This window comes from Pagrus major, chromosome 2 (assembly GCF_040436345.1).
Source record: "Pagrus major chromosome 2, Pma_NU_1.0".
In the NCBI taxonomy this organism is placed as follows: domain Eukaryota; kingdom Metazoa; phylum Chordata; class Actinopteri; order Spariformes; family Sparidae; genus Pagrus; species Pagrus major.
This window is the reverse complement of record NC_133216.1, coordinates 23,206,538-23,221,327: the sequence shown is the minus strand read 5'-3', so window position 1 is coordinate 23,221,327 and position 14,790 is coordinate 23,206,538. Positions and strand designations below refer to the sequence as shown.

The 14,790-nt window shown below is 39.6% G+C and overlaps 1 protein-coding gene across 2 annotated transcripts in view; it reads left to right on the top strand.

Annotated features, from left to right (window-relative positions):
* The first annotated feature begins 9,155 nt into the window (after positions 1 to 9,155).
* gramd1bb (GRAM domain containing 1Bb) overlaps positions 9,156 to 14,790 on the top strand; it is a 74,748-nt gene continuing 69,113 nt past the window's right edge. For both annotated transcript variants that reach the window (XM_073484169.1, XM_073484178.1), the window contains exon 1: positions 9,156 to 9,565. In XM_073484169.1, the coding sequence (XP_073340270.1) occupies positions 9,156 to 9,565 (410 nt within the window). The remainder of the gene's footprint in view (positions 9,566 to 14,790) is intronic.

The following is a 14,790-nucleotide window of genomic DNA, read 5'->3' as shown; positions in this document are numbered from 1 at the left end:
GTTCTAATGAAAATGTCTTTTACAGTTGACTGTATATACTATATACAACTATCAGTTGGAATACCTCACTATGAGAAGCAGATTAATGAATTCATGCAGAAACAAAGAGAAATAATGACAAAATTGTGTCAGCAAGCAGCGCACTCCACTGGATTGTGAGCTAATTAGTGAGTTCTGTGAAGTTTAAGCTGTGAAGACGAGTTGTGGGCTTGGATCTAGAAACTGGCACAGTTTCACATCCTCAGATGGAGAAGATTATTATGTCTGCAGGGGCTCCACAAGTGGCACCACCTGCTGATTTTTGTGTCATTTTCCGTTCCAGTGACAAGATAGGCTGGTATTTTGCTTTAAAGTCAGAAAAGGATGAAAAGATCTAATTAAGAGCATCTTCAAATCCAAAAAGAACAACCTGCCAGTTATTTTAGGTTTGATGTTTTCAGAACCTCCAGACTTCATCACAAGTTTGGAGCCACTCACACAGGATCAGTGCAGAGTTGGTGCAGCCAGATGGAGAACTACGACCACATAAGCACATCACTCATACTAGCAGCACCAAATGTAAGAGGCAGTATAGCATGACAGATCCAAATATAATGACTTGTCACCACTTCATTTACTACCATCACCTAATGGCTCTTAATTACTGCCGTAAAAATGAAATCTAATAGAGCCAATCGGACCTAATTCAGACAAATCTTGCTGTCATGTAGGTTAAAGCGCTGTAACGAACAATAAACTGTCTCTGTGTTTGGTACCTTGCATGCAGAATCCAGCACTCTGTAACTGAAGCCAGTTTGATTCCTCTTTATATCAGTGATTGACTTCTTCTTTTTCTTTTTTTATAGTATCACTGCATTTATTAAAGTTCTTTAGTGCTATTTTGGTTTTCTGGGATATGTATTGCGATATAAAAAAAAACAGGACTTTTTGCCAGATAACTTGAAAAGCTCAATAGAGGCTATACACATGATGACACAGAAGGCAGAATGACAATATTGTCAATATCTATCGAGTGCTGCAATCTTAATGCTCAGCATTAAAAAATACCTCTGAAATGTTAAAGAGCCGAGTAAATTTGCAATGCACATCCTGCAATGTCACTGTTGCGCACACATTGCAGTGTGGATGCAGAAATGATATATTGTTTCACCCTAACTCCTACACCTCCTACACTTTTTAGTTAAGTTCTTTAGTTTAATAATAGGCCATTTTATGGGTTTATTTTATGTTGTTGGATTCTCCTCAGTGTGTACTCTTTACCTTACTTTGCCTTGAAAATTATCCACTGTGAATCAATACAGCCTGATATGTGTACCAGTGGGGAGGATGTTACATGCTTCGTTTTGACATTTCTGAACTTTATGGAAAACATTTAGGTACAAAATGAGGCATTATTCTGCAACTCAATGACCTTCTTTTTTAAGGGCTGCAACTAAGGATTTATTGTTTTCAGGATTATTCAATTAATCGCTATAATGTCTATAAAATTTCAGTGACTCTTCATTCAAGAAAAACAGAAAATCTTTTATTTTGAGAAGCTGGGGCCAGCAAATGTTTGACGTTTTTGCTTGAAAAAGGACTACTATGTCACTATTTACTATTTTTTAATCTTAAATGTATCATTCCTAATGCATGCACTAAATTAAAATGCAACAATTGTGGAACCAACCAACAACCAGTCATTTGATTTATCTGGACTCCCTTTCATCATAGTTGTAACTCCAGTTCTGCTAATATGGGTCTCTACTACAGCCTCACAAACTGTATGCAATACCGCATGCTGTGTTATAAAGAGCTTTGCCTGTTTCCATAGTGTATCAAGGCTATTTTTAGATAGAAGGGTGTCTAAATAAGAGATGAAAGCACGGGTTTTGATCAGTTCAGCAAGTCTCTATGGATGTCGACCAAAGAGAAGGAGGAGGCAGCCCCTTTTTATGTTGAGAACTATGCGACATAGGATTGCCCGCCAGCTCTGATTAATAAGGATGCACTTTTGGCATATCATGATATGTCATGCCTTTTAAGTAGCTGTGTTGTTTTGTTTGTATATGAAGCCTAATGAAAACCCTTTAAGTGCACCTTGTAGCTTTGTTGTGTTAATGTAAGTAGTAAATGACTATTATGACTGTATTTATACTTACATTGAAGCCATTTCACAGTTAAATGGCTGGTGAAAGCATATTTGGGCTCCATTAAGAAAGAGAGTAGTCTGTTTTGAATGCAGTCATTCACAGTACAATGTGTTCCTTCACTCTTTACAGCGAGTTGGTGTGCAATCAGATCCCAATGTGACTGGAGCTCCAGTAAGATATACAGTAGATTAGCACAGGAAAGGGAAGAGGTAAGATGGGGTGAAGCCTGTTACGTGAGCAGGGTGTAAAATCTAATCATAGCCTCACAGTGTATGTAATATTCTTCCGTCACCCTACTAGCTCCCTAGTAATAACACACTGCAACCGTGTTTTGTTGCGTGATGCACTCCTTCATGAATGAGTAATTGCTCACTGATGAATTTTTGTTTGGGGAGCAGGTTGTTTTGTATGGATGACACATTGCAGCACATCAATAGCATCATGCCTGTGAGAAAGACATCAGTCAGACGAGTATAAATATTTCATGTGAAAACACTATTTCACCTAATTCATCTCTTTTGTCTTTTGTTCATTCTTTTTTAAAACAGCACTTTTGTTAGATGAAAGGGTCCCACATTAAATACATCAAATTTCCCTCTTACATTCTTTTTTGCACGTGTGGTTTATTTTCTCCAAGTATCATAATCACCATAAAACACATAATAATGTGTAATTGACAGAACTAGTCCAGTGCCCCTTTGAAAACATGCTGTTCGGCACAGATTATCTGATAATAGAGGGTTTACAGATCCAGCTATGTTTTATGTTAGAGTACTGAGGAGGAACTGAGGGGCCTCACTGCCTGAGGAAAGAAGCTGCTCTGTAGTCTGGTGATACAGTACTAAAACAAAGTTTATTTTATTTCACTATCCTAACTATACATGCAAACAGCTATGTTTAAAAAAAATTGTAATAAAAATATATTTGTTTTTCTTTCACTTGTTTCCAAAACGAATTCAGCGCCAGGTAAAGATCTTTAGACACAGGGCAGTGGTGTTCATACCGCTTTTGTCCACAGGGGCTGCCAGAACCAAGAAAGAATAAAAGTTCCTTGTCGCAGCTTTAATGCGACCGTTATACACACATTTAAAAACTGCTAGGGTCGGTATAAAAAGTTTTACTCTTGAGTGCACAGAGAGGACATACTTCCATACCCTTTGGCACTTCCTGTCATTTGCTTGTTGTTGCATTGGTCATAGATGTTTGCTGCAGATACCAATGCTGAATCTCTGATTCAGCCTTCCAGCAGCTCTCTGTCCATTACCTTCTTCAAATCTCTGCAAATGGTGTCAAAATACTTTTACTTACCAGGGAGAAGAGAGAATACGTGACAACATATGTACTCTCAAATTGCATTCACTATCACAGCTGTGATCAGTCGCATTGTAATCATTGTGCTTTAGTTTCATGGAACCCCTGTATCAGGTACATTTTTACTGCATCCAGTCCTTTATTATCTATACAGATATGTACATGATTAGTAAGGATTGTTCCAGCAGCCTGTTCATTGTTCTAGTTCATTTCATACTTTATCCACCATGTCAGAGATTTCCCAGTCCTAAGATGCTCTATGTCTTGTGGCCTTGTAAAGAATCCATCTGAGTAATCAGAGCACTTTATGCAGCATGTATTTTCATGAGTGTTAGTTTAATCAGCATTAGCATTCCTATGTAATCTGCCCACGGTCTTTGACATTGTGCTGATAGGGACACAGTGCTAAGAATAGAGAAGCAGGGAACAATAGAGCTGAACTCTGATGGTCAGTAATGACGCGTGAAAGGCAAGCAATCCCATGGTTGTTCTGTGCTGTGAAGCCATCACGGTGATGGAAAACTGTGCTCTCTGTCTCAGCTGTAACAGCAAAGCCTCTCTGTGGTAGGTCCATCTGTTGACTCCACTAACGTATGCATGGCAAAGTGCACGAGGCGCTGAGACACAAGATGGCTAGACCATTAGGGTCCGTCCCGCTGTGCACTTTATTTTTTAATATTGTGACAGTGTACTTACACTGCACAGGTGAATCAACATGCTCTCCAGCTAGAGAGCAGTGTTTCGCAGATTCATGCTGTTTCTCTTTTCTAACCCTCTTTCTGTAAAAGTATCAACACATGAAATCATGGCATGGGCCTTGAAACCACAGTCTTTAACTACATTCTCACCCATGTCCACTTGCTCAACCATGGCATCAGCTGTTCACCTGAGTTGAGCCCGGCGATGCCAGATTACGACCTGAGGCTGCTAGAACGTGTGAAACTGTAACTAGAAACGTTGTCTGGCCATGGTTAATGCATGATGTTCCCCCACTTCCACACTCAGCCTCCAGGTCGGTGTGTTCTGTGTGTGTGTGTGTGTGTTTGTGCGCGCATTTGCCAAGGTCTACTTTGCATTTGTTTATACAAACATAAACAATGCTGTGATGGAACATGCATGAATAATGTTGTCATCTTCAGCAATGCATTTGAGAACACCTACCATAATAAATATTAAACAATGAGATCATGATTATTTAATAATGCAAGTGGAATAAATTAATAGTTCATTATTATCTATATTAATCGATTCTAATTTAATCATGTGTAATGCCAAGGACATTACAAGTAAGAAACAATAGATTGTTTTGTTAGAAAATACATGATTTAAAAAGAAATGTTGGGTTCTGATAACTCTTTCATTTTGTGCGTGTAGTTAATTGTTGGGTTGTTAAAGCTCAGTATCTAACAGTTGATCAAATCTTTATGAGCCTTCTGTGTTTAGTAACAGAATGCAGTGTACAAAACGTGAGATCATTTAGATCATGTAATTATTGCGGAATATCATTCAATGAATAATATGCAGCTCAGGTTCAACATCTATTAACTTTTATTAAGGCCTCGAGGTTTTAGGTGTTAAACTTTCTCATTTCTGTCATTTAAAAACACTAAATGATGTTTTGGTCCTGCAATAATGTGCAAGAAGTTTAAATAAGCAGAAAGAGTTTCATTCACAAAGAACAGGAATTTGCACACTGAAGCACACAGTATTCCTGCCTTTTAGCATTGACCTTTAAACAGTCCAATAGCTTTAAGTCAAATATTTGTGAATGAATCCATGCTGACAAAATCCAAGGGGATTTGAAGGGCTATCTCTATTACACTGATAACAATGTTTGAAGTGGTGGGAAAGGGATAATCTGCCAGTTATTGCTCGTCTGACTCTATTTCAGGCCAGTATATGGTTATTACTGTGTCTTGGATAAATATAGGCAAATCTCCAAGTTACCTTTGTGTTCAAAGTTATTAAAAATGTCTCCATGCAAGTTCTAGTATGAGCCAAGCAAGTCTCAGTCATGTGCATAGTGCTCCGTGTCCCTGCTGATATTCTGATGGCTACAGTCAGTGTTCTGTGTTGGGGCTTGTTGACTTCAATGCTGCCTTTGATTCAACTGATCAGGCCACACTGATGAACAGAGTGATGCAGTGGGTTGGTGTGGTTTTAACGGTTAACATCTTTCTCTTTAAATAGACAACCTTTGGTTTTCATTTGAAAACCTTCACTTGCATGACTCAACGATTGATTATTAATCTTTTTCTGCAGTAATGTTCCCACTGAAACACACAGTATTTGTTAACAATACATTCAAATTCATTGGTACACTGAGGATAGTTGCAAGGGATAGACTCATTATCATCCTGGCAGATTTTCCGGGGTCAATATTCAGCATTTTTCCGACAATTGGTATTGGTGTTTTTTGTGTCTGCTTGCAGATAAAATGAATTGAGTAAAGAATGCACTTCTCTGGCCCTGATGCAGCATCCGTTCTCACGCTATAGTCTCACTCACCATCCCGCCCACATCGCTATCTGATTGTTACACCTCACAAATAATAACCTATCAGCACTGAATAATCTGAAACTGCAAAGTAGCTAATAACTAAAGTTATCAATTAAATTAATTAATTCAATTGTAGTTAGTTGCATTCCATAAATGGCTCATCTCAACTTTGACACTAAGAGTATCTGTCTGTTGATGGTTAAATGTTGAGTTTTATTAGAGACTAAAATGAGTGGCTCAGATGACATTTCTGTTGTTTTGCTTTTTAAAAAAATCAATACATAGTTGGACAGTGGACTTGGTGCAGAGAAGTAGAGTCACAGCACAGAGTAGCAGGAGTCACATTTAATTTGTAACAGGACAAGAGTAAGGACAGTTAACTGACAAGACAATGGTGGATGGTGGATGGTGGATTTGTTATGAAAGCGAAAAGCAAAAGCGCCTATTTAGCGATATTTTGGATTTAAGCCCAATGCAAATAGGAAACCTGATAACGTTAATGAGGAAAAAGGAGTTGGTTACCTCACTGAGAAGTTGTGTGCAGCTTGTTGCCTGCAGCTCATCATCTTAGATCTCCTCCTTGTACCATTACTTCCACAGACTGAATAAAACCACTCCCAGACATATTTAAAATGTATCCGCTGTCAACAGATGCCTGAAATGACCGTTATTTTGCTCCGTAGATGCAGTTTTGATGAACAGTGGTGGCACTAATCTCACAGAACAACGTATTTCCCGTCACTAGCCTACTTCAATAGTAAAATTCAACTCGTGTTTCTCCAGTGAAATGCTTTTAATGTGAAGCTGAAGCTGCATGAAATGTTCTTGTCTTCTCTTGTATAAAGACTGTGTACCAGTGCTGTCACAAGCTTTTTAATTGGTGGGAAAATGACGTCACTGCGGCAACCCTAGCTCCCAATTAATTTCTCCTGAACACAGAAAGTGATGAAAGTTAGCTTTGCCTTATTATATCGCAGCAGTTCTTGAAATCTATTTTTAAAGTCCAAGTTTCAGGAGGAAGATATGAGTTTTATAATCACTTAAGCTGCTTGGCTGCTCCTTCATAAAGCCCCCTGTGGAGTGCTTTTTGTTTTGGCCTTACATTTTCTTCCCTGTTGCTGTTGTCAAATCCCTCTTCTGTTAAGTCTTCTTGATCATCCTGGATAAGATCAGGCCTTTTCTCACTTTGTCCCATTTAAGAAAAGGCTTTTCATGCTTTCACTTCCTCCAGGCTAGATTACTGCATGGTCCTGTTCCTCTGTGAGTGAGAGCAGCAACAAAGCTTATATTTACATTAAAGAGCCCATTCATTCAGATTTCAAATTGATTACACTACTAGCCCTCTCCACATTTCTGATCTTCTAAATAAATGCCAGCTTCTACAGCAGAGATGTTGCTTCCTCTAAACCTTTAGGCCAGAACGTAAACTCTACTATGCTTTGCTGTGAGTTTTAGTAGATTAATTCAATTGGGAAATAGATTCACATATTCTCAGTAGTAGTGGTATTAGCAGTAATAAATGGTACTATTGAGTTGTGAAAATTTCTTTGCAAACACTGCATGCTCTCGCTTCTCTCTCAGTCTGCACATAACAGCTCCCCTTGCTTTTTTTTTTTTCTCACCTCATAGACGCCCAGCTGAGGAAGCCATATGTGCACAGCAATTATTCTAGTGATGCTAATGTCGCAGGCTGAGAAGAACGCAGATGGTTGTGCTTAGTATTGACTTTTTGTCTGCGTTATTTTTGATCTGGGTTTCCCAGAAGGCTCCCACTCAACCCTGACAGCTTGCTTTGTGATGGTTTTTCTCCTGTACTCCCATCATATTTTTATTTCTCTGCTCTGTTTGCTTGACAGTGTTGGCCCGCATTCAGCAAAACTCAAGAGTGTATCATTAAACAGGCAGTCAGCACATCGGCTCCTAAGTCAAGGTCAGACATTTGGTGAGAGGGTTCTTTGTAAGTCTCCCTCACTTCGGTATTAACCCATAAAGCAGTTAGCCACCACATGGGTAACTATTGTGTACCGAGGCAGTAATCAATAGAGGTTATCTCTGATTTTGTTTGTGGACATTGATAAAACATTCAAGGGTCTGTGATACATTTAATGTAATTTTGAGGGAAAAAAAGGTTTAAGGCATTGATTAACCTGGGCTGGTGAGTGGTGGTGAATAGGCACTGTATGTTTAGTAGATCAGACTTTGGTCATGTAAGTGTGTTTGTGAATCCCATCAGAGGTTCTGCCTGTTTCCTGTGATTGGTTATCGTGGTATCTGCCTGTGTGTGTGTGTTCCTGTACACGCCTACCTTTCTGATTATCTGCCTGTGTGGTTGTTTGGCTGCTTTACTTGGTCATCATCACCCTCAGCCTTGCCTGTACCTTGCAATCCTATCACCTCCCTTTAACCTGTAGGCATTAACCGCGTGGAGACAGCGACACACTGACTGGTGCAAGAGAGACTTCTGGGCACAACCTGGGCCGAAAGCGTCTTCTTCTGCTGCAGCAACTTCAAAATGGGCGCAAAGTGACAACAAACAACCTCCAAGCCTTTTCACAACATCAGCATCAATATTCAAGGGCTGACAGTTGGTGCCTTCCTCTTTAGCATTAGCAACAGCAGCTAAGGTAACAGCTTTGGCAGCTTAGACAGTAGCAGAGCCAATGTGTAAGTGCGGGTGTGTGTAATTTGGCCTGCCTGTCCCTGGGGAGGACCGGCAAAGGAGTTGTGTTACACTCCCCGTCAGGCCTTATACATGTTTCATCTGCTGCTCTCAGAACAGAAGCCCCCTTTGTTATCTAATCCAGCCCTCTCCTCCCCAGCCTGAGAGACTGAGTTTACTGCCACAAGACTGCTCTTCACAGTCTGTCAGCCAGCCACTGAACTGATACATATCAACCAGCAGCTGAGGAGCAGCACAAGGACTTGGTCAGCCCCAAGATACCTGCTATCAGGACTTTTAAGCTAGCCTTTCAGTCCATTGGCTGGCACATGGAGACGACTCTTAAATAAACAAGAACTGAGCGGGCTGTTTAAGGTCCACCAAAGATTGTCAACAACTCTATATTGTGCCTCATCTGTTTAGCACTGAACCTCAACTTTATCTAACAGCTCTTTAAGCTGCAGAACTGGAGAATTTTCAATTCTTGTAACCAAGGATCTCACAAAAAGACACTTTGAGGGTTGCATTTTAACTTTAGAAAGGTAGTCAGGACCATGAGTGACACTCTTAGACCCCCTTCACTCCAGGTAAGCGTTCCAAAGGATGCCCCAGCGTACTCAGACGGAGGAAGCAACGTCGTGTCAGATGGCTCCATGCGATCCAGCTCCTCAACCCCGACGCTCCGACGCAAGCGCTTCAAGATGCGGCGCATGAGGAACGTGCCCAGCGAGAGGGAGATGGAAAAGGGGCGGCTGACTGTGGGCCACGTTACGGCCCGATCACGCTCCAGCTCCAAGGAGTACCTCCAGCTTCCCTCCATTGAGATCACGCCATCCAGCGACGAAGATGCCGTCTCTTCCTGGTCGAGATGCTCCACGCCCAGCGCCTCTCCGCGTCGCAAGCGTTTCCTGTTGAGGAAGTGGCTGAAGGTCAGAGAGAAGAAGGAGCAAGCCAGTGACAGCAGGTTGGTATGGGCCCTCCCGAATCACCTCTCCCCATTCCCCTCTTCTCCCCACATCTTCCCTAATACCTTCATACTGCTTCAAGGCTCCTGCTACCTGCACTAATGTGTTGTATCACTAACTGAAAGAGGGGTAGTAGATAGTTTAATGCCTGTTCAACATTGGCCACTGAGAAACGAAAATGTCTTCCCTTCTTGTATATGAATGCTTCAACAACAAAGTACTCTTCAGTCTTATTACTTTGTGACTCAACAGTGATCTGATTAGGGGAAGAGTAATTCTGTCAGTAATTCATCTGGATGTGATGCATTCCCCTGTATTTTCTTCCAGTCTTGTGTTGTAGCATGTGTTGGACTACCTACACTCACTTGAATATAGTCCTGAAAAACAACATCCGTGTAGAAAACCCCAAATGACGCATGGCACCACTTTTAAGAAAGCTGAACGTAGATCTGAAATGAAAAGACCGTCTAATTAGTTTTTTTAAATTAAAGCTGATTCATCCTGATGCTTTCATTGATTTTGAGTCAACAAAGTGAACTTGTTGCTTCCTCTTGGGAGCATTAATGTACACTCAATGTTGTGTTTAAAACTAAGCGCTCAGGAGATACCGTACGGACATTCAAAACGTAAAGGTCAGCCTGACAGCAGTACTAGAAGAAAGGTCGAGGGGTTTACAAAATCAATACTTTTCATCCATTTGGATGCATTGTTGTGCAATAAACTGGCATCAAAGATACAGTATGTGTGGTGACACTAGAGGAAAGGTCATGGGGTCAATAAAGTTAATCAGCCCATTTAAAGTATTCAAACAGTTTCAGTAATGTGACTTTCTGCAGATTGAAGGTTAATAAAAATGCAGGTCAAAAGGTTTCCAAATACCTTTTGTCCTGCATTTTTATTCATCCTAGTTATGCAAAAGTTTCAGTTGTCAGTCTGAATTAAGGTTAGGCTGAATGTGAGACAGAACAAAAGTATTGTAACTGGATGTACTGTACTAAAGATTTCAATGAAGCCCTACAAAGCTGATGAAAATTTACAAAATCTCACAGACTCGATCAACTTCATTTATGGTTCTATGAGCTACTTATGTAGAGGGACCAATGTATTACAAAGATAACTTGATGAGTATACCGAAATAAAGTTCTGGTTTTATAGAGGGGTGCAAAGGATCACAAAACTCTTAAAATCTCAAAACATAAATGAATTATTCAATACTCAGTTGTTATATTAAAGTGGACAAACGACCCCACCTCTTGGCAGGAGATGTCATATGCTGACATACAATTACCTCACTGAATCTCCAGACTTTTTATTTTGCTTTTTTGGTAGTTTGTTCAATGTGACTGTAAACTAATTATATTGCTTTAATGACGCAGACCAGCTGTCTAGATTTTATAAGCTGTCGGTGTTTACGCAACCTTTTACTACAAGCAGAGAGATTGTTTTTGACATAATTCCTATACGTATTTATGCTGTTTACAAAGTTCATTATTAGAAGATAGGTCGGCTCAATTTATGTGAACTATTAATGCTAAAATACCCTCAGTTCCCGAATGCATAACCAAACTTCATTCTAAAATCATGTCTTTCAAATTTTGCAATTAATCCGCGGTTCACATGCGTGCCAAACCATGTGCAGCATCCATACGGATCACGGATGAACTACGTTCAGTTATACCACTCATGTTAGAAAAAGCTTTTTAAAAGGTTTTTAATAGTTTACTTTATGAGCATGTGTGTGTTTGTGCTGCAGCAATAAATTAAGTCTAGATTGTAATTTTACCTGAGAGTCTGTAGCACAGTGCTTAGAGCCTTCACTATGTTGCTGTTATGAAAATATTGTCAACTTGAGCAATTTTTTCCTTTTGCAGAATTCATACAGTATATCAATTTCAATTTGATCTTTTGCTTGATTCATTGTACTCTAATTAGCCACAGGAAAATTGGTCCAATGTGCCCCACTTTTGTCATTTTTGGCCATTATTGGACAAGTGCAGTTCTTAGAGATGACAAATTGTGTATCTGGTAGTTATTTCTCCTCTGTCATTGCTGCATCCTATGAGTTATCCCTGGTAACAGATGGCTGCCAGGAACAGGTTCATTACACACTCCATCAATGTGTTATCTTTGTCTGAGTGGAAGACACCATCTCTCCAGAGGCACGAGTGCATAACCCCCGACAGCCTCCCTGAGTGTGAAATACTGTCATTATCCAGCACATCATAAGTAAAGCTCGGCTCCTGCTCAGGGTGTAATGTGGCCTGTTCTAACAAGAGCTCCTCAGCTTAATACCACACTGTGGCGCTAAGATGACATGACTCCGCCTCAAGCTGCTGCTTGCTACTAGCTGCGTGTGGTATATAAAAAATTCTACAGGCTTAAAGCAGCGTAAGAGTGACATAAATAATCCAGATCTATATGTTTATCTTCATTTAAGTTGTACATGGTGTACAACTTTACATGACAAATTCTCCTTGTTATGCGTCCTTGCGTATAGATATGTTCTGATTAATGCCAGCACTGTTGCTCACATCCGTTTATTATTACAGCCTTGGGTGTCTTTATTTTTTATTGATGTACGTAGTTTTTGACAACCTGTTTCACAATAGCACCATGAATGCACATTGGTTCTGGTGTTATAGCCATGCAGAGTATGGAGCATGGTCATTTGTGAGCATAAGGAAGACTCTCACTGATGATATAATACATAAGATTCAGCTCATGTTGCTCTAATATTAGCTACACCTGCAGCAATGCAAGGCAAGGCACATTTATTAATAAACAGACTTTCAACAACAGTTCAAGGTGCTTGTCACAATAATAAATGCTATAAGAAGCTAAAATGTTATGCAGCAGAATAAACAGGGGAGTAAGAAATATAGTGCAGCTACTGTCTACGTCAACACACCCAGTTTAATTTCATAAAGGGCAGAATCATCAGAAAAGTTTTACTTAACTTAATAGAGTTAGAGACAAGGCTGCTGATTGTCTTACTGGTGCCCAGGACAAGACGTTCTCCAAAGATCTGAAAACTTGGATGATGTGTTTCACTTTCTTGGACACAGGGCCAGGTTACACTCAAACAGAACTAAGTACTTCAAAAAATCAAAGGTATTTATAGCGAGCAAGGTGAAAAGCCAACTGTCATAGATACACTGCCGCCAAATAACAATATTTTTATCAGAACATGCAGGTGATTTAAACGGATTCTTCTGACAGCTTGACTTCCCAGAAAAGCTACTTTATAACTCTTTGTGGTGTAAACTTGTGTTAACTTAATTTACGCAGATTGAAAAGATTGTAGTGAGCTGTGGTTGTATCCATCCTATAAACATTGTAACTCCAGAACTGTTCTGCCTTCTGGCAGTTTGGCTTTTTGCCTGTTTAAAGTTATTTTGCATGATAGCACATGTGGGCATGGACAGGTTGCAGTCAGTGTGTGATAAAGAGGCACTAAGTTAAGACTGTCTGCACTTTATATACATTGTTTCATCTCAGTTCATGTCAGATTCTATGAAACTGACACCACAGTGCGGTGGATAAATGCATAATTTCTGCACTTTGCCTTTTAAGGGTATTTTGTATTCTTCAGTTAGACAGATATTGCGATGTATTGTCAGATGATTCTCTTGCAATGTATTGGTCATCACAGAATGTATCCCGAATGCACAACATGTTGTGAATCATATGATATAGTGAGTTACTCTGTGATTCCCAACCCCGAGTCACAGAGAAGGGCGACATGGTGGCAAACGTTGAAATTATGGGAATAACGATACACATTGTCAGACAGTTTCTCCTGGAAGGCATTTATAATGTTGGACTTGGTTGATCATGTGAGCAGTGATAGAAATAGTTGTGTAACAAATAAAGTAAAGTGAGCTAGATAAAGTTCAAACCATGTATACTTCCTCACCTGGTGACCAATCACAATGTGAAGTGGGTGTGAGTGTCAGATTGTCCGTTTTGGAAAGTTCCTAGAAATTGACGGCTGCAGCTCCCCCCAACCATTCTGACGTCAAATTAGAGTGCTGTGAGGGGGTTTCATTTCCTTTTAGACCATTCAACAAGCACTGATGAAGCATAGTGGCTTAAGTGAGGACTGAAATGCAGCTACAGCTGTCTGGCTGGCATTTTAGACTTAAAATACAAAGATTACTATCACAATAGGTAAAATGAGGTCTGGCTCCCTGACTGCACAAAGAGTTCTGGCTTGGTTTATAAGGTGAGCTCACTTTTAATTTCCCTTCTTTGGCACCAGTGACTGATTGATGACATGTATCTTTTTTTTAACTACATGGTTTTGCTAAGGTATGTTCAAATAATACTTATTTTACTCACCATAACCTGCAAATGCGTTCTTAAGTGCACATGTCAAACAGCTGTACGTAGTGGAACAGGCAAAATCAAAGTGACACTACATCAATGTTGACCCACTAGTGTCTCATACAGTATAAATGGCTTGTTCTACAAAACAGGAATTTATTTTAATCTTTAAGGAGAAGAACTTTTGAAAACCACTTTTCAGATTTTCATTTTATTTTTTATGAATCATGTTTTGAATTTTAAATCTGAAAACACAATTGACTCAAGTACTAGTACATGAAGAGTTTATGTAGGTTGTTGACTAACGTATGCAGTTTGTTCCACTGCTGCCTGTGGTGATTGTGCCTGGACTATATACCATATATATTAAACCATTTTATTTAAATATTAACTCGAGGCAAGACACACTTATTGAATAATCCTATGTATGTATGTGTGTCAATTTAAGTCTGACTTAGCTATGATAATTGATTATAGTCTGACAAAAGTAGCAAATGTAGCAAAGTGTTGACTGTGTGACTGAATCTTAAACACCAGTGGTGTGTGGCAAGCCAGTGTAATGATTACATTGTTTCTAGCTGCAGCATTCCTGCCAGCTTCACAGATGCTGGACCTTTACCTCCAGCAAGGATAACACTCATGGCTGCACAGCACTTTGACCGTCTGGGTTTGTTTTTTTCCTTGAGTATTTTGGTTTAAGAAAAATGTTGTCGCGTAAACTGCAGCTTGTCATTATTTTCATCATGCAGTGTGAACACTCTTAACATGGTGTTCTGCTCATGGCAACAGCACAATTACTGTAAGTATTCAAACACATTTTATTAAGCTTTAACTGATTTTTTTATTTTTTTATTCTGCAGTGCAAAAGATGCATGAAGATATACAGCAATGATTAAAG